Genomic DNA, 18,477 nt, shown 5'->3' with positions numbered 1-18,477 from the left:
GCGGCTCTTTTGGAATACGATCTCGTATTTGATGACAACAGTTACCCGAAAAGTGTTTCTGAAACATTTGAAGGGTCAAAGGTCAGTTTAAAGGATTTCCGTCAGCTTTTGAGAAGCGGCGAGCCGAGCGGTATTAAGTTATCCATCCAACTTATGGCAAATAGGAGCAGGTGACTCGACGCCCCGCTTCTCCAAAGCCCCCGCCGATGCGACCAGAATGCATTGCTGGGTGCTCTCATAGAAATGAATGGGAATGGGGAAATGACGCTGACAATGGACACACAGCATGAAAGCAAGCGTCTGGCTGCCCGACCCGCAGATTATTTATTATTATTATTATTATATTATTATTATTATTATATTATTATTATTATTATTATAATAATAATAATGTCTCTACTTCACAATCCCGTGGTTTATTATGTGTCTACCTTCCTCTCCTGTAATTTATATCCATACCTTCTCTTTCTGTGTTGTCCTGATAAAATGGATCTGTGATATTATGTCTTTCACCTCCAAGATGAGTCTCTGCTGTCCGTGGTGTAGAGACACATAAACAATCTGGGGGGGGGTCTCGCTGTTGGACTTCCCGCCCGGCTGTTGGAACGCCCCGCGGGGAGCCCTTCACACATGCTTCTGGTGGCTGGTGGAATATCAAACATCGACTTGAATGGCAGCGATTGCTTGCGGGGGGGGATGGGGGGGGGGGGATGGGGGGGGGGATGGGGGGGGGGGGTCGCGGAGAGTAGAAGCATTGGTGAAAACAGGCGTTCAGTTTGGACCTGGATCTCAAATAACATTAAGGAGTGTAAATGAGAGCTTGATTTCTCCTTGTTTCTTGAGAGAATATTGATTTTTTTGTGAAGTTATTATTTGTTTTCTTTCAGATTCCCCAGCCCATGCGTGTTATACACAACACGGAAACAGGACTGGCGTCTCCTGGCTCATACATGCTAACCAACGCTCCATGCTAGCACACCTCTCACAAACTGACCCCTCCTTTACAGTAATGATACATTTTTTTAAACAAATAAAGAAGAAAATGTAATTAATATTAAGAGCACATATTCATTGGCTTTAAAGGGAATGTCTACTAGTTTAATAATATCATGGTTTCCAAACCTTTTTACATCAACGACCCCTAAAGTGAAACAAGTTAGACCACAGACCCCCATTTGATAAGATTTCATCCCAGGGGCCCCTATCTGAGAGGATGTTTTATTACAGAAAGTTTATGAAGCCCATAACCAAAATAGTCTCAGGCCGCATCCTGTCCCTGTGTTACTTATGGATGGAATTACAGGGAAAATAGAGGATGTCCCCTTTTGCTGTGGACCCCAGGTTCTACGTTTCCTCCCACCATAAACACATGCATGCTGGGTAACTAGGGACTACAGTAATGTTGACTACAGAAATGTTGATTAATGTGCATCGTCCCCCCCCCGGGGTGCCCGGCTGGACACCACTTTTGGGAGCCACTGGGATGATGAGGAAAATATTCTGCCAAATCACAAAGGCATTATTTTACACATCTTAAATAATTAGAAATAAAGAAAGAGTGTGTGTGTGTGTGTGTGTTGTCGGTGGGGGGGATCTCATCAAGAAGTCGGTTAGTTCAAACGTTCTTTGAAAAGTGCAAAGTAGTCCCTAAGAAAGCGGAGTGACGCAGACTTACCATAGAGTTTTTGATGAATGAGGGTCTTTCAGAGGACGCATTCAGAGTGCGCGCACCTGCGTGAGACCAGCAGCGTCCGCAATCTGCAACCTGCACCTGTAGTACAAGTGAGAAGCTGCTCCTTCGTCTGGAAAACGCCCGCGAGGACGCTTTCTAAAACGCCTCATTTTAAAAAATGACTGGGATATCTGCTGGAATACAAACTACGAGGAGCTTGTCCCTCGCTGTGTCCTCTGAGCAGCCGTGACCATCGTGTCCACGCGCCGTCCTCCACACTCACACACGTCTCTACTTGTTGTCCCCCCCTGCGAGAAACATGTCCCCCAGATTTCTGGCGTACGTCTTCCTCCTGTCCGTCCTTCATAGCTGGTAAGTGGCGTACTTTAGTTTCCTAACCGCGCCAAAAGAAAGCTGTGTTGTGTTCACGGCTGTTGGATAACCCAAACTTAATAAGCTCGCCTAACTACCGTTTGTCGCTTGCTTCCTACAAAAAACTTGAGCTCTAACTTTATCTAGACACGGACGTACGCCTGTTTTCAACCGCCTTTTTCACTTTACAGCTCTTTAACAATCGAGTACGAAGAGGAGGACTACGAGGATGTCACTGTGAACCAAATGCTGGCTCCTAAATCCCAGGAAACCGACGCCACGGAAATACTCAACAATTTACTGAAAGAATATGATAAGAAGCTGCGGCCAGATATCGGAGGTAACTGACCGACTCCTTTTGTTTCACACACTGTAAATCTGTTTAATTAGAATGATAAATGCACAGCGAACCGTACCTGACCTGAACATGCAGGTTTAGTGGTTCCAGTCTGATCAGTGAGCAGATATGGGGTCTGTCTGGTGTCTGAGAGCCACTTGTAATTAAAAACGCCATAGGTTATACAATATCTTGTATTACAGACAGTGATTAATGTAAGCAAAATCATGCAATGTAAGATTTGTTAATGAGCCTTCATAATGCATAACAATTTATTTTAGCAGCAGCCATTTGGCACTATATGCTTTATAATACTCTGCAAGGTCGGTTATCACAGCTGTGTCTAACTGCTCTATCCGTTGTAAGTGAGTTTATAAGGTGACATCATCGCGCTTTCTGTAATATGTGACATCCTGTGACAAGTCATTGTCTGCTTCAAGTCAGTGTTTGGATATCTAGAGAAATGTCCAACCCTTAATGCATATGTCATTGGAAACGGTAGCAGTAGTCTAAATCAGTAAGTTTTTTTGTTAATGATAAACAGGGTGTGATTTATGAAAAGAAGACAAGGGTGGGGGGAGTTTGAGCATGCACATAAAAACAAAACATGCAAGAATTTAATCCCCCTTCCAATAGCATGGATATAGATATATGGATATCAGCCAGCCGTCAAAATGAAATGGTGTCAGCATAAAACACGGAGAGCAGCCTTCACTTTGCGGCAAAAATGTAATACTTTCATCCAGGAAACGTCCGTTTGTTCCTCGGGAGTGTTTTAATCCAAATCGGATCTTTCTCCTAAACTTTGAGTCATTTTGGTGCCTAAACTTAACTGTCATCTCACGCATGACGCTCACTTTTGCTGTCTAAACTCCACCACCACGGCCCCTGCCATGTGAAAGCACCGTCAGCCGGCCGGGCCTACCACCTGGCGGGGCCTGCCACCCGGCGGGGCCTGCCTCCCGGCTCACAGTCACCTATAACAACCGGCGGTGCCTACCACCCGGCTCACAGTCACCTATAACAACCGGCGGTGCCTACCACCCGGCGGGGCCTGCCACCCGGCTCACAGTCACCTATAACAACCGGCGGTGTCTACCACCCGGCTCACAGTCACCTATAACAACCGGCGGTGCCTACCACCCGGCTCACAGTCACCTATAACAACCGGCGGTGCACAGGGCCACAGTTTGGAGTCAAACCCGCGGCCGCTGCATTGAGGAGTAAACCTCCATATATGTTTGGCTGCTCTACCAACTGAGCTAACCCGGCCACACCATTACCTGAGTTTTCAGGTTGAGTCTTAAGTCCCCAGTGTTGGAGTCCGAGTCCAGATCTTTCCAGCAGTTGACGTAAAATCCGTGTAGAAAGACTTCAGGACCCGGAGCGTCTCTTGGGCATCATGAACTACAGTCACAGGACACATGCCCTGCCTCTTTTTATCACATCGTTATGACCTACTACACACAAGTAGTCAGAAATAGCATCCAGTTTCTGAGTCCTATTTCATGAATGCTTGAGTCCGACTTCATAAATCCTCGAGTCCCAAGTCATCAGTGATGTGAATCAGGTATGAGTCCAGGACTCAAGTAGTCCTTCCCTGGTTAATAGGTAGTTAAAGCATTTTTTATTCTAACATTATATCTTTGGTTGTTTGCTTCAAGCAAGGAGAAAATCCCCCAGTTTTCAGCCGTTTGTTACTTACTGACCTACAGCAACAAAGGTTGACATGGAACTCATCTGCATATCCTCATGAATATAAATTACATTTAGAGGTTAAAACTAAGTTCCTTGAGTTCAGGAGAGAGAGAGATAAAGAGTTGTTTTAATTCACAGACTCTCATCCCTTTTCTCATGTCCCATACAGTATGAGAGGATGTGAGAATATGTTGCTGGTTGATCATGAAGAGGCTTCTGTTCCCTCTCCTCTGTGTTGATATGAAGCTCATATCCTGTCACATGGTTTGATGAGATGGGCTTAATTCAAGATATTTCTTTGATTTATTTTCTTTTTTAGGTATTGCTGCTAGTTAAGAGCATAATGTAGCTTTTTTAGTTTTTGGTAAGAACAAAACATAACAAGGCTGTGTTATTTTCTAACCTTCAAACTGATGAAGCACCAACTGGTTGCAGAGCTCAGAGTGGAGCTGTAGGTCAGGTGTGTTAATCCCCGACAAACTGAATTCTAACTGCACTGCTACGATGAAGAAGAAGTCCAGTTGACACCTTTCAGCACCCTGTTGTATTGAGTCTTGAAATGACGCACTGTGTCAGACAACAGCTTCGTCTGGTGACTCGGGGTCGTCTTTGCAGAGGCAGTTTGTCTTTTGCCATTTGTTGTCTTGATAGAAATGTCGCTGTGGCTGATGAGGTGTTGGACCAGCTGGCTGACTTACTCTGTTATTTGTGTTCAGGTTAGTGGTATTTCAATGTCCAATCAGTGCTTGAAAACTCACCTCTTAGACTGTATATAAAGATGTCTCCACTTCCTCCCACTGTACAAACGTGAAGCTAAAATATCCTGGATACCCGCGCTGCCATCTTAAAATTTTGGAGCCAGAGTCTGTGCAGTAATCGGGTGGTGGAGCAGCGATATCAAAGTCCCGCCTATACACCTGCCTGATCAAACTCAGCTGTCAATCATGAGGTTTCACTTTCTTATTATGGCATCAAATAACTAATAAAATAACAAGTTTATTAGTGTGGTTCTGGAAGTGAAAATCCCATTCATTTTTCCTTTTAAGGATTTTGATTATTAACCATGACGTCTAAACCATCCAAGCTAGACTTTAAGGGTGATCCCAAAAAGTTGAACATTTGATGCCTGATTCGACTGTTAATCTCACAGCCGAATAATGTAAGAAGAAATAATATATCTTAAAGTGTATGGTTAAATCCAACTGAGCCGTGACAGATTTAAGTTGACTGATGGAAGAGCATCTGTTATGTGAGCAGAATGAGGACCCAAAAGCAGAGAAGGGCAGGCAGGCAAGAGAGAGTGTCCAAGGTTTTATTGTTCACAAAAAAAACTAAAGTAGCACAAACATAGGAAGCACTGGATGTAAAACTAAATCCCCAAATTCCACAAAGGTACTGGGGGGGTCACGGGAACAGAAGCAAACATAGAAAACTCCGTTAGGAAGACGCACAGAACTACACGCAGCAACAAGACAAAACGATCTGACAGGAGACGGGGGGGCACAGACACCAAATCCACTGGGTAACGAGGTAACGGGAGGCAGGTGACAATAGAAGGCTGGGAAACAGGTGGGAAACATCAGGTATCACAGGAGCGGGAAAACACAGGAAGTAAAAACTAAAGACAAGACGAGACAGAGACCAGACTTCAAAATAAAACAGGAAACAGAACACACAGACACTCGAGGGGAACACAAGACAGAAACCACCACACAAGACCAGGGAGGAAACACAAAAATAACAGAATGCAGAAACACAATAAAAACTGAAACCATAACAGCATCTTGGCGGCACGGATTAGACCTCTTTAACTGATGACGTCTAGGGAAAAGAATGTGCTGGTTAACATGGATAATTGTAGTGGATAAACATATTATTGTAACCCTGATTGCTGGAGTATGCCGCTGTGCCGCTGTGCCACCGACAGATAACACGAGCACAGCGGTGATCCAGAGCCCAGCAGCAGGATCTGTCCGCCCCAGTGATCACCAGGTCCCGCACAGCAAGACCCCGCAGTATATGCAACGGTTGTGTTAGTGGCAGAAAAACATTATGACAAGAGGATTGTAAAAGAAGTAGAGAACGCACGACAACAGCCATGCTTCTCATCGCCGGGGTCCAGCTGCTGACACCAGCTAGCCCAATGCACCACTGACACACTAAGAAGCTACTCTTTTAATCTCTGTGTTCTAATCGGTTGCATGTTTTAATGCAAATGGAGCGTTACACTGAAACCTTATCACGGCTGAATATTTGATCGCTGTAGCCAAAGTGGCTGTTAAGCAAACAAGTTAATGTCAAGCCCTGAATTAACCCCCCACCCCTCCACCCCGGATTAGACCATCAGTCGACGATAGTCAAGACTTGACAATTCTGAATCAACTATGTACATTTTTAGTCAGGGACACCCCTACTGTTTTATGCCCCTGTCCAAGTGAAATCCAATTAATTGTAAGAAAAACACGTTTTATTTGCAATGTCATTGAGAACTACTACACTACCCACAATACTAAGCAGAACAGCGACGTCTCTGTTTTGGTGGAGCTCGCAGTTTATGGTTACTAATTCATCTCGTAGCTGGTTGGCATGGTTCCAGGCTTAAATCTCTTTATATTATGCATTTTCTGAAACGTCAATGGAGTAATTGAATGGGGAAAACACTTCTGGAACCAAGTGAGCTCAAAGTGAGCTCACTGTTGAGCTCTGTTACTTTACTCTTATTGCAGTTGTTGTCCATATACTACACTTGTTTCTATGGATACAAATCCAAATGTGCTCTGCTGTGTTGGCCTTACAGAGAAAGAATATTTGAGAGAAATATTTCTGGTACACAGGATGTCACTGAGTGGCCAATACCCTCACACATTGAGCGGTGAAAAAGACCTGTTGATGCGGTCCTGAGAGGGGAAGTGACATTTTCGGTCAGTTTCTCCATGTGTCACTTTGACTCCAATAAATAACCCTAGCCTCTAACTCTCCTCTTTTATGAAACACATCTGGGGGGTTTTGTTCTTCCACTCGGCCTGTGGTCATGTTCAGGGGCTTTTATTTACCTCGCTCTATGCTCTAACCCCCATTTGTCACTTGCAGCACAAACAAACATACGTCAGTGTAATCAGTTAAAGATTTTCCAACAACATGTAGTGACTTATGGACAGTGTACCGCCCATGCGTTTATGTTGATAAATGAGTTGGTAGCATCCTCCTCCAACATGAGAAAAAAAAAAGTAAGGAAAATTTGTGACCTAAAATAGCATATGTTAAAGGATGCTCAGCTGCACTTTTACATTTAAATAAACCATTGATGTCATGCAAATTTGCTCGTTCTTCTTCTGGACTTTAGTCTTCATAATGTCATGTGTTTGCCGTTGAAAATGAGTGGGTGAACCATTTAGTGACAGAGGACATAAGTGAGTGCTGTTACTGACCAGGCTGCCCTAGAGGAGCTGAATAATATATTAGAGCAGTGTTTCCCACAGGGTGAAAATGTACTCGTGATGGGGGGTGGCACACGACGTGACGGTGTGGTGCACGATGGCTGGCTTCAGTAGTACGAAGGTTTAGAAGATTGTTTGTTTTTTGAAGTGTTTTAATCAGTTTTGTACTTTAGCCTACATGTTCTTGTTGCATTCATTACTGTAAGATCTCATCTGAACAGATTGTAGTTGATTGAGTTGTAATTCATAATTTTTACAGCCAATTTAATAAAATATTGGGGTGCTACTACTAACGATAGCCTCTGACGACTCTGACTGAGAGGCTGGACAAAACAATACCTTAGTGTTCATGTTCTGGAGATTTCCATCATACCACATGGACTTTGAAACTGTAGAGTCTTGTAGAATCTGTAGAATCTTCTGGGCATTGTGCGATAACATAAGGACCAGGTACCAGGTACCATCCACAACTTTTGCTTATGGGAAAACCCAAAAGAGCTTAGTTGGGCAGAACAGAGCCGCACCACGCAGTGGAAATGCAACATAAGTGACCTTTTCACAAAGCTACTTTAGAGGACCACCAGATCCTCCCTTTCTTTGCAGCTTTGTTCACACACACATGGACGCACACACACACACATTCCTAGAGTTTTTGTCTATTCTATCGTGTATCACAGATCTGTACTCCCCCCGGTTGCCCAGCCAAAGGTGACTAAATTAATCATAAATAGGATGTTGGCCTATGCCATGAACTACTACAAAGAACTGCTACAAACTACTAATTTTTTCTATTTTTGTTATTGCCACTCTTCATTCTAACCCCAACCGGCCCGTCAGACACCGCCTACCAAGAGCCTGGGTCTGACCGAGGTTTCTGCCTAAAAGGAAGTTTTTCCTCGCCACTGTCGCACTGTTGCTTGCTCTGGAGGAAACCACTAGAACTGTTGGGTCCTTGTAAATTCTGGAGTGTGGTCTATCTGTAAAGTGTCTTGAGATAACTCTTGTTATGAATTGATACTATAAATAAAATTGAATTGAATTGAATTGGCAATAAGCATCTTTTTTATTTCCCCTGATCAAAAGTAAATTATAAAGTCATTTGTTGTGATGCTGGCCCTTTGATGGCAGATGGCACACGGAAGTCATTTGACCTTGTCCTCTTGAATGGGACTTTTTAAAACTTGTAATGGCCCATGGTTAAACATCAAGGGGCCCTCCCCCCACAGGACCTGAATGTAAAGTGATACTAGTGCTGGTGATGTTGAGAGACAGTCCACACTGAGGGGAATATGTGAGTAGTGTCTCCGTTGTGGCATGTCTGTCTGAGGTTGAATGTTAACAGGAGAGGAATATTAAGAAGGGTGATTGGACTTTCTAATGTCATATCTTAAAGCAGGACTGTGTAACTTTTAAAAGAAGGGGGGGCTGATACACCGCACTAAATTCTGTTCTTAACTCTAAAGTTTTTTTTAAATATTCATCAGTTACTTTTGGAAATCCACATGACAAACACTTCACATTGGCATTATATGTCTTATAACTTCACATCATTCAGTAGCCAGTTTAAATGTATAAAAACTTCTCTATAAATAGGTAATTACTGAATGTAAATACAATAAATGGATATTGCATACATTGGATTAATGCCGACTATACACAATAATGTTAAGGATTACAACTTGAAACAGGAAAGTTATCTTAATGTACAGTAGATGCAGTTCTATGAGTACATGTGTAGCTCTCTGATAGTCTTACATAAAATACCTTTATAATAACAGCTGCTTTCTTCCTCTCTATTGTGCATAATGTCAGGACACAAATGGTTAAAAGCTGAGTATACAGTTGTATAATGAGCTTTCAAAGGCCACAAAAAGGAATAAAAAGAACTGTGTTGTTTCAAACGCCACCTTTCACACAGAAAAATGACTGAGGCTTTTGTGTGGACCATTACCTAGTTACTGAGTTGGTTACAAAAGATGCTGTCAGCATCTGTCAGACTGTCAGCTAGGCAGCTGACAGGGATATATTGATGTGGCTTATTGTACGTTTACTTCACTGTAATTATTCCGAGCTGCGTGTCACAATGTCCGAGGGGAAACAGAGAACCTGAGTTTTGTCAGTTTCAATCAAATGGTTAGATGTGCATTTTCCAGCACCCATGTTGCATAATGCATAAGGTGCAGAATTCTATTCCAGTCTTGGACCTTTGTTGTTCAACCCCTCTCTCACCTTTTTACACTCACTTTGCTACTCATTTCAGAACCTTGACATTATTTTTCAAAACTCTAGACACAAAACTCAAAACAGTCATCACGTGTAACCCAGGCTGTCCAACGGTCAGAACATTGCATTGTGCATTCATATCTTTAAAGAAATCTTGCACAGTCATTGGTTCAAAAAACTAATTTATTGTGAAATACCATTGAAACGTTACTTTAGATCCCCCACACACAAGCTACCCATAGTTTCACTGTGTCATTGTTTATACAATCATTAAACTTTTTTTTGTGATCAATTTTTTTATTTTTATATTCAGAACAAAAATAAATATAACATTCACGAACAGTAACAAACTACACACTGGGGCATAGGAACGCGTCTCAGCGCCACAAAATCACAGAGAGGAAAAATAGGAGGGAGGGAGACAAAACAATACATGCTGAAACACACACACACACAGACACACACACAGACACAGACAGACAGACAGACAGACAGAAACAAAAGAAAAGGCTACAGCATTGCCTTCAAGGACTCAGCAACGCTGTGCCAAGTGTCCAAAGTCTTCCAGACGAGCCGTTGAAGGATCCATGTATGTCTAATAAACAGTAGTACATAACAGTAAAGAATTATGATGAAATATTACATCCATAGATAATAGTAGTCTAACTGGTTCATGCTCCATGCTAATGGGTGACAATGAATCTCATGAGATGTTCATGATCTAAGTAACTTTTCTGACACCTCCTGCTTGAAACCCAAAAAGTAAAACTTTAAAAGAGACTATTTCAAATAAATATATAGAATGGATAGGAAAAGGACTGACCAGACACCAGCCATCACTAATACGCAGTGCAAAAAAAACACCTTTTTGTGATTGGTGTTGAGGAATCATTGAAAATCAAAGATGGATTATCTTCCTGCTCGGGGGGGCTTTCAGGAGAGGATGTGGTGGGAGGATCCAAACCCACTCAGCAGCAGGTCAAAAATATTGATCAGTTTGATGTCTCACGTAAGCGGAACTCTAATTAACTGATTAAATATTTCTGTCCTTTGTAAACAGAGAGAGACACCCTTGCTAAGGACAGACACAAATAACATGCTATGCTTTTCATAATAAACAGTTCACATAGACAAAAAGTGACAAATGTCTTACAGAATACCAAAGCACTCGACATGTCACTTATTAATGTTGAACACTTTCTGAACTTTATATATATGCACACTTCAACTTTTTCTCGTTTTTGTCTTAAACTCAGTTTCTTTGAATAAGGATGACAGGGTAATGTGCCATGACAAGGACATTTCTAATATTACATTTACATAAAAAGGCAAATATTCCTCTGTGGTCACATCTCCTTGTTTGCCATAAATATCACCGTCAGTATGTCAAACAGAGAGACGAGCCTGCAGTTTGTCCCCGCTCTTCACTGGCAGCTAGTATACATCCATTCATCAGTCGTCTCCACTGCAAACCTGGGGACGGATAATGTCTCTGTGGACCTGTTCATCACCTCTGCCCACCCTCACGTCAAATAAATCTCCCAAGAGGTTACGGCTTACTTCTCCTTCTCACCGGACGTTTTTTTATGAATGTCTCCGAGTACTCACTCAGCATTGCAGAGCAGATTACACCCTCCCCTGAGACACTTCCGTCTCTGTTATTCTCTTGTCTCCCTGTTATTTAAAACTTTCCCAGACACTGTACTTTTGTTGTATTGGCATCTTAGGACTATCCATAATGTTAAACTGATAAATAACCCACACACTGCGCTATTTTCAACATTAATTTCTACTTTATGTTCCCTATTTTCCTAAAGTTAATAAGCGGTCCCCTTGTGGTTTAGTGCATCATCCTTTTTTATTAATAAACACAAACAACATTGATTTACACATCACACAACTATTTGGCAACAGCTAGTAACAGTTGAAAAAAGGGGCAAGGTTGCACGACTGTGGCTACATTGAACGTGTAACGTATGCAGGCTGTTAGCAGAAGGAATGTTTTACCCAGCCACACCTGCTGTGTGTGTGTGTGTGTGTGTGTGTGTGTGTGTGTGTGTGTGTGTGTGTGTGTGTGTGTGTGTGTGTGTGTGTGTGTGTGTGTGTGTGTGTGTGTGTGTGTGTGTGTGTGTGTGTGTGTGTGTGTGTGTGTGTGTGTGTGTGTGTGTGTGTGTGTGTGTGTGTGTGTGTGTGTGTTTGTTACATCCGAACGGAGAGCTTTTGCTTTGGGATTGCTGTCGTTTCACAGTTCTTTGGAGCCGGGTTGGGGGGGGGGGGGGGGGGGGGGACAAGAAATAAAAACAGAAACTCTCATTCACAGTCATTAAGTTGTTTCCCCACTACCCTCCACCCCATAAAACAATGGTAAGGGAAACACTGGTACACATGTTCCACCAAAACAACTTCCTTCCTGAGACTGTTTAGCAGAGGCACCGTGGCTGTGTCCGGAGCTTAGCCCCGCCCACAATGATTGTGATTGGTTTAAAGAAATGCCAATAAACCAGAGACCAGAGCAGGTTGTTCTCCCATCCAGGAATGCTGTGTGGACTAGCCACACCTTCCTCCGCAGCGCTGTGGAGGAAGGTGTGCCAAAGCGAGACTAACTTCGCTGTGAAGCTCTATACACCCCGCTTCAACAGGAGCAGCATTCAGAGGCTTCAGACCCGCCGTGCCTAGCTACAGTGGCTACACTATGACATCGGCTGTTCGGAGGGTGGGTTTAGCGAAGGGTCAGCTGGCGTCCAATCAAGACTCTTTTCAGCTCATTGTGACTCAGTTAATAATTACAGTCATGAGGCGTGCAGTTATTATGTGATTATAGCCTGTTTAAAGTATAGTAGTCCAATGTGGATTTCCTGTTGATCTTTCCTCTGTAGACGTGATGTAGAGGAACGCTTCCTGCTGGTCATATTAATTAACTGTACAGCTGGCCGTAGATGACTAAATGAGGCCTTTTTGTTTGAGGTTTAATCAAAAAAAAACATACAAAATGAAGACTGTAAGAAGAGAATCAATTCAAATGAAGATGGAAAATGCACTCTATGTATTTCAACGACATCGAAAAGCGGTTTGGTTCACGTTACGCTCTTCATAATCAACCTGAGTTAAAGCTTTGCATAAATGATGTATCTGTTGAACAGGTCCGGATTATTTTAGATAGCAAATTATTATGGACAATACATCTAAGTAACAGGGTTGTTAAGATGGAAGTGGTGTTTCTGTTGTTAATAGATGTACAGCATATTTGTCCCAACCAAAGTTTTAGCAAAAGCTTTAATATTGTTGAATCTCGACTATTGTTCAGTAGTATGGTCTAATGCAGCTCAAGAAAAAATAACTAAATTGCAAATGGTGCAAAATAGAGCTGCACGTAAAGCTCTTAGGTGTGACTATAGAACAAATATTACAATGGTTGGTAAGAAATAGATTACTCCTTTATGTTTTTTTAGGAATATTCTTGTTAAAAATAACCATCTATTTTGAAAAATAATTTACCTTTCAGTTTAGATATACATGCCTATCCGACTAGGCATTCCACAAGAGGTAACTTTACTTTACTGAGCAACTCTCATTTAAAATACTTTTTTGTTTTCCGTTATGATTGTGGAACTAGATAATAAAATAGTTCTCATTCATTCTCGTTATGTATTCGTTTAACCTAGGCCAGGCCATACAGCAAAGACAGTGCTGATTATACTGTGATTTACAGAAATATGCAAATGACAGCAATATAGTTATCACAGAAGGTTTTTAAAGCTATTCTTCATTTTTATTTTTAGAAGGTTATACAGTGGATCTATGCAGTTTGCTCACCAGGTGCTATGTGATTATGAATATCGTGCTTTTGAAAAGCTGCCTCAGCAGGGACTCTCCAGAAGTGTTCTCTAGTGGGCCATCTGTTAGCACGTGAACTGAGCGCTGAGACGGAGACTGGCAGGTGGAAAAATTCTAGCTGTGGACTTAATTGGCTGAGACACGAAGACTCTAAAGACAGGTAATGTAAAATGATAGGGGAGCTCTTTGCTATGTAAATGTGATTGTTCATGGCAGCAGTATGTCACAGCTGTCACTTAGCCGCTTTAAAAGTTCAGCCTTTAAACGACAGTTTTACTCCGAGCATGAAATCCCTGAGAGGAGCAAAGGTGGGGAAAGCCAGGGGTGTTCCTGCCAACAGGATGGAGATTGCTGTTCTTCTTACAATGTGGTGGGTATGCACTGTGAGGAGCGTGTTGCTGTACTGTATGTTGGTGCTGCAGGCTATGAAATCTGGTTAAAAACTGCGAGGGAGACCTTTCTCCTCAGTCTGCTAAGACCTTCCTAGTGGAGGCGATAGTTGGCTGACTGTGGCGTGTAATTATCCAGCCCACTGGCAGCTCCCCCTGATGGGCAGGGGGGGACAGCACCCACATTGTCAAACTAGTGAGAGTGGAACAATTCACCTTGACTGAAGTATCTGTTGTTAGTTGTTAGTTGTGGTATGCCTATCTCTAGCATTTATCACCCACAAGTTTCACAACCTTAACTGATTTGATGATGACTCAACATTTGGTTTGCATTATTATCTTGTCACTGAGCTACATTAAGTGCTTGTTTTTTGCCTTAAAGCTATAGTGCGTAGTTTCTGTCTCCCTGTCCACATAACAAAGGGGTGGGAATCACCTCCCGATATGATATCATCACAGTACTTATGCTACAATACGATATTATTGCGATTTTAAACATATTGGAATATTCTGCGACATATTGCAATTTAAAACTTTTTTTCCAACTTCTAATTTTTCCTAATTACAAACGACGTCCCCAAAAAGGAAACTTTGTCAACATCTGTTTCATCTAAAAATGAACTTTTCACTATGTTTAATTTTATTGCTGCAAAATGGGATTGTCAATCAGACAAACTGACCAACATGTATATAATAAAAGATCCATACTTGGCTCCTGTGTATCGATACAGTATTGGCACTTTTATAATATTAAAAATTTAAATATTGGGGATTTTTTCCGCCCCACCTCTACATGACACAAGCCTTCGATGATTGTGCACCACCCCTCCTCGTCACAACTGCTTGTAGCCATGGAGGACACAGAGGATTAAAGAAAAACAAAGATGCTGGACTCTTCAGAAGAGGTCATTATCTTCACTCGGGTTTCTGGGAGCGCGGGTCACCGGGGGACACTATTTTCTAAACATAGCCATACTGAGAAATACTGAGAGTTTTGTGGAGCTGATGGTCTTAATAAGCTTTGCATCAACTCATTTGGCAATGGCTTGAATGTAACTTATTGCACGCTATAGCTTTAATAGAGTACTCAACTGATTTTGCATCGCACTCCTATAGCCCCTAGATCCCACCAGACGGGTCCACGCTGCGTTCTGCTCCATCACGGCCACTCAAGACCATGCCTGTGATTCTACAGCACGTCGTAGAACCGTTCCACATGTTACATGTTACATGTCATTTAGCTGACGCTTTTATCCAAAAGGACTTACAATTGCTATTTATCTGTCTGAGCAACTAGGGGTTAAGTGTCTTGCTCAGGGACACATTGGTTGATGTATGGCAGTGGGAATCAAACCCAGATCTCCCACACCAAAGGCATGTGTCATATCTAGAGCCTGATTGTTCTTTAAAAATCCAATATGCCGATATATTGGCTGATATATATATTTTTTATTTATTCTTTTTTTTAAATCCAGAAACGCGTTACAAAACAAATAGATTTCCCCAACATTAGTTATTTGTATTTATTTGAGTTCTCACTAAAATAATATTATAATAATTTGTTTTATTGTGTTGTCACAGCAGAACAGAGGAATATCAAAATATATTAAAGTTCTGAAAAATAAAATGTATAAAAATACAAACTTAAGATATGAAACTTAAAGTTCTTTGAACAAAAATATATTAATCCAAAAAAATATCAGTGTTGCCAACAGGGACGTTGTAGAGCGTCCTCTGGTGGACAGACTATACAACGCCATCACTAACAGGGACGTTGTAGAGCGTCCTCTGGTGGACAGACTATGCAACGCCATCACTAACAGGGACGTTGTAGAGCGTCCTCTGGTGGACAGACTATACAACGCCATCACTAACAGGGACGTTGTAGAGCGTCCTCCGGTGGACAGACTGTGCAACGCCATCACTAACAGAGACGTTGTAGAGCGTCCTCTGGGGGACAGACTGTGCAACGCCATCACTAACAGGGACGTTGTAGAGCGTCCTCCGGTGGACAGACTGTGCAACGCCATCACTAACAGGGACGTTGTAGAGCGTCCTCCGGTGGACAGACTGTGCAACGCCATCACTACTTCTAGATTAGCTCCCTACTGGGCCTATAGAGATGTTCCTGGTGAAGGTGCAGGTCCGCCTGCAGAGCTCTAATACTAATAGTTGCCTATCTGCGATCTTAATCAAACACAATTGGACAAAAAATACATTTATTTTTAGCTGTGATTGAATCAGTACTTTGTATTATGGGAAGCCAACTAACCACTGCTACTGTTGCACTGCCACTGGGTGTCAAACGTGCGTTCCCCAGAGAAGGATTTTGGCTTTTTTCATTTGTAGAATTATTTTCTACCTTCAGGTTAGATAGAAAACATTGGAGTTTGGGACAGGACATAGACCACCGCAGCGCTTCATCTCGGTCCAATCAGGGATAGAAGCACTGCTGGTTTATCAGTTAATTGCATTCATCTGGCTTCCCATGTGTAATTCAGTTCTTAATTAGTTGGCTGGAGTGAAAACCCACAGGGAGGAGTGGGATTGAGAACCAGCGGACTACAATGCCCTTCCTCTGATAATCTACATGGAGCAGTGACGTCTAATAGTATGATGTGTTATCTTGCAGTCTGTGGCCTGTTGCTTAAATAATTTGTGATTGCTGCATTCAAAAGATGACATCTAGAGGTGTTTGATGAGCAGTTTATGTGAAGAAGACTAATGTGCGATCATTATTAACAACCACAGCTCCCCGAGGGACTGGCTCAAACAGCCACTACCCACTCTACAAAGGATTCAGAATAACAAAGTGTCATCGATCTAACTGCACTTTGCCTTCTTTGGTTTAAAATAGAGGCATGTATGGTGCCTAAAAGACAGTTTTGATCACTAATTATTTTTCTCTATTTTTCCACAGGTAAACCAACTGTTATAGATGTTGATATATTTGTGAACAGCATTGGACCAGTGTCTTCAATAAATATGGTGAGTAGCGGTTATGTTCAAACTATTTTGTTGACACTTTTCATACACACATTTCTGAATCTGTCTTCATGGTGGCACAACACCATGCACTAATTGCACTTTGTTACATTGCTAGTTCTCTTTTGTCTGACCATGAAATGTGCATTGACCATAGTTTGGGTTGCGTGCAGCTAAAGCGGGCTTTATGCTTCTGCGGTGGTCTACGTAAGTGGCCTGAGGTTTATACTTGGTGTATCTCTTTAAGACGATAGCTGTGGTGTGTGTGGTGTGTGGTGTGTGTGTGTGTTGTGTGTGTGTGTGGTGGGGTGTGTGTGGTGTGTGTGTGGTGTGGTGGTGTGTGTGTGTGTGTGTGTGTGTGTGTGTGTGTGTGTGTGTGGTAGAGCAAATGAGTGAGTGGCAGGGATTAGCTCCGGAGTGAGTACCGACTCTGGAGGTGTAGACGGACGAACAAAGTGTCTTCTCTGTGCTGGAGTTGGCTGGATGTTGTTATTTTGTCCAGGTCAGCACAGCATTACTGCTCATAAGCACTGTGTACACAACTCTCTGAAAACTCTAGATTTCATCTTCTTAAACCTAATTTTCATAAGACCTAACGTGTTCAACTCACATTGAAACTTTGAAGACTGGGTGCTGCATCCTTGTGTAGATAATAATATAAAAGCCAGTTATGACAGCACAGTTAAGACTTTATATTGCCACAGAGACATAGACTACATTGTTATTATTGAATTATTATTGCTATAGTGCAATTTATTACGCCACCTTCTCACCCACAGCGATCATTCTATAGTGAAAGTGATCAGGTGTCAGATAACCCACCAGCTGGGTGCACCTTCTGAATGATGGGATGTTCTAGAAAAACCTTTCATATGATGCTGACGTGACAGACTGGTTTGAATGGCCTGCTTCTGTTTGGAGTGTCCTACACTGTGACTTACATTTAAAACTGAGAAGTGATCTATTCACCATATCACTTTATACTCCTGTATAAATCCCAGCGAGAGTTCATGAGCCTGAAGCAGCAGGATTTTAGTTACGATACGAGGGGAGGAAAGGAAGCCGGGGAGAAGCGGATCAGAGAGGGATGGGGGAGTCTGGGATGGATGTAGAAATGGAAAGAAAGCACAGAAACTGATAAGAGATGGGTGAGAGGCAGGAGATGTTGAGTGTATGTGAAGAATGGTCAATTGGGGGAGAGTTATGGGTTTTAGAAAAGGAACCGGACCAAGTCTCAGATGTGGACAGACTAAGAGAGTCTTTTGTTGAGAAACAGATTCATTTGAAAGAAGCTCTTAGACAAATTGATGAGCATCTTATCTGATCAGGACCATTTCTGTTGATACTGTGTCCTAGTATGAGACGTTTATGGGCAGATGGCTGCACTCATTTGACTCATATCATTATTATCATCTCCAAATTTCTCTTCCCTTATACTGATTCCTATACCCAAACCCAAACCCAGGGTATTGGCCAAGAACTGATCGGAAATCAGTGCTCTTTCAGAAATATAAAATTTGTAAACCTCTT

The 18,477-nt window shown here is 42.2% G+C and overlaps 1 protein-coding gene across 1 annotated transcript in view; it reads left to right on the top strand.

Annotated features, from left to right (window-relative positions):
* Window positions 1-1,681: 1,681 nt before the first annotated feature.
* Window positions 1,682-18,477, top strand: part of gabrg3 (gamma-aminobutyric acid type A receptor subunit gamma3) — a 52,673-nt gene continuing 35,877 nt past the window's right edge. The window contains exons 1-3 of the mRNA XM_032526767.1: window positions 1,682-2,044; window positions 2,236-2,384; window positions 16,883-16,950. Coding sequence (XP_032382658.1) covers window positions 1,992-2,044; window positions 2,236-2,384; window positions 16,883-16,950 — 270 coding nt within the window. The 5' untranslated portion in view covers window positions 1,682-1,991. The remainder of the gene's footprint in view (window positions 2,045-2,235; window positions 2,385-16,882; window positions 16,951-18,477) is intronic.

Source organism: Etheostoma spectabile, chromosome 9, assembly GCF_008692095.1.
Source record: "Etheostoma spectabile isolate EspeVRDwgs_2016 chromosome 9, UIUC_Espe_1.0, whole genome shotgun sequence".
Classification (NCBI taxonomy): Eukaryota; Metazoa; Chordata; class Actinopteri; order Perciformes; family Percidae; genus Etheostoma; species Etheostoma spectabile.
This window is presented reverse-complemented; position numbering and strand designations above follow the sequence as displayed.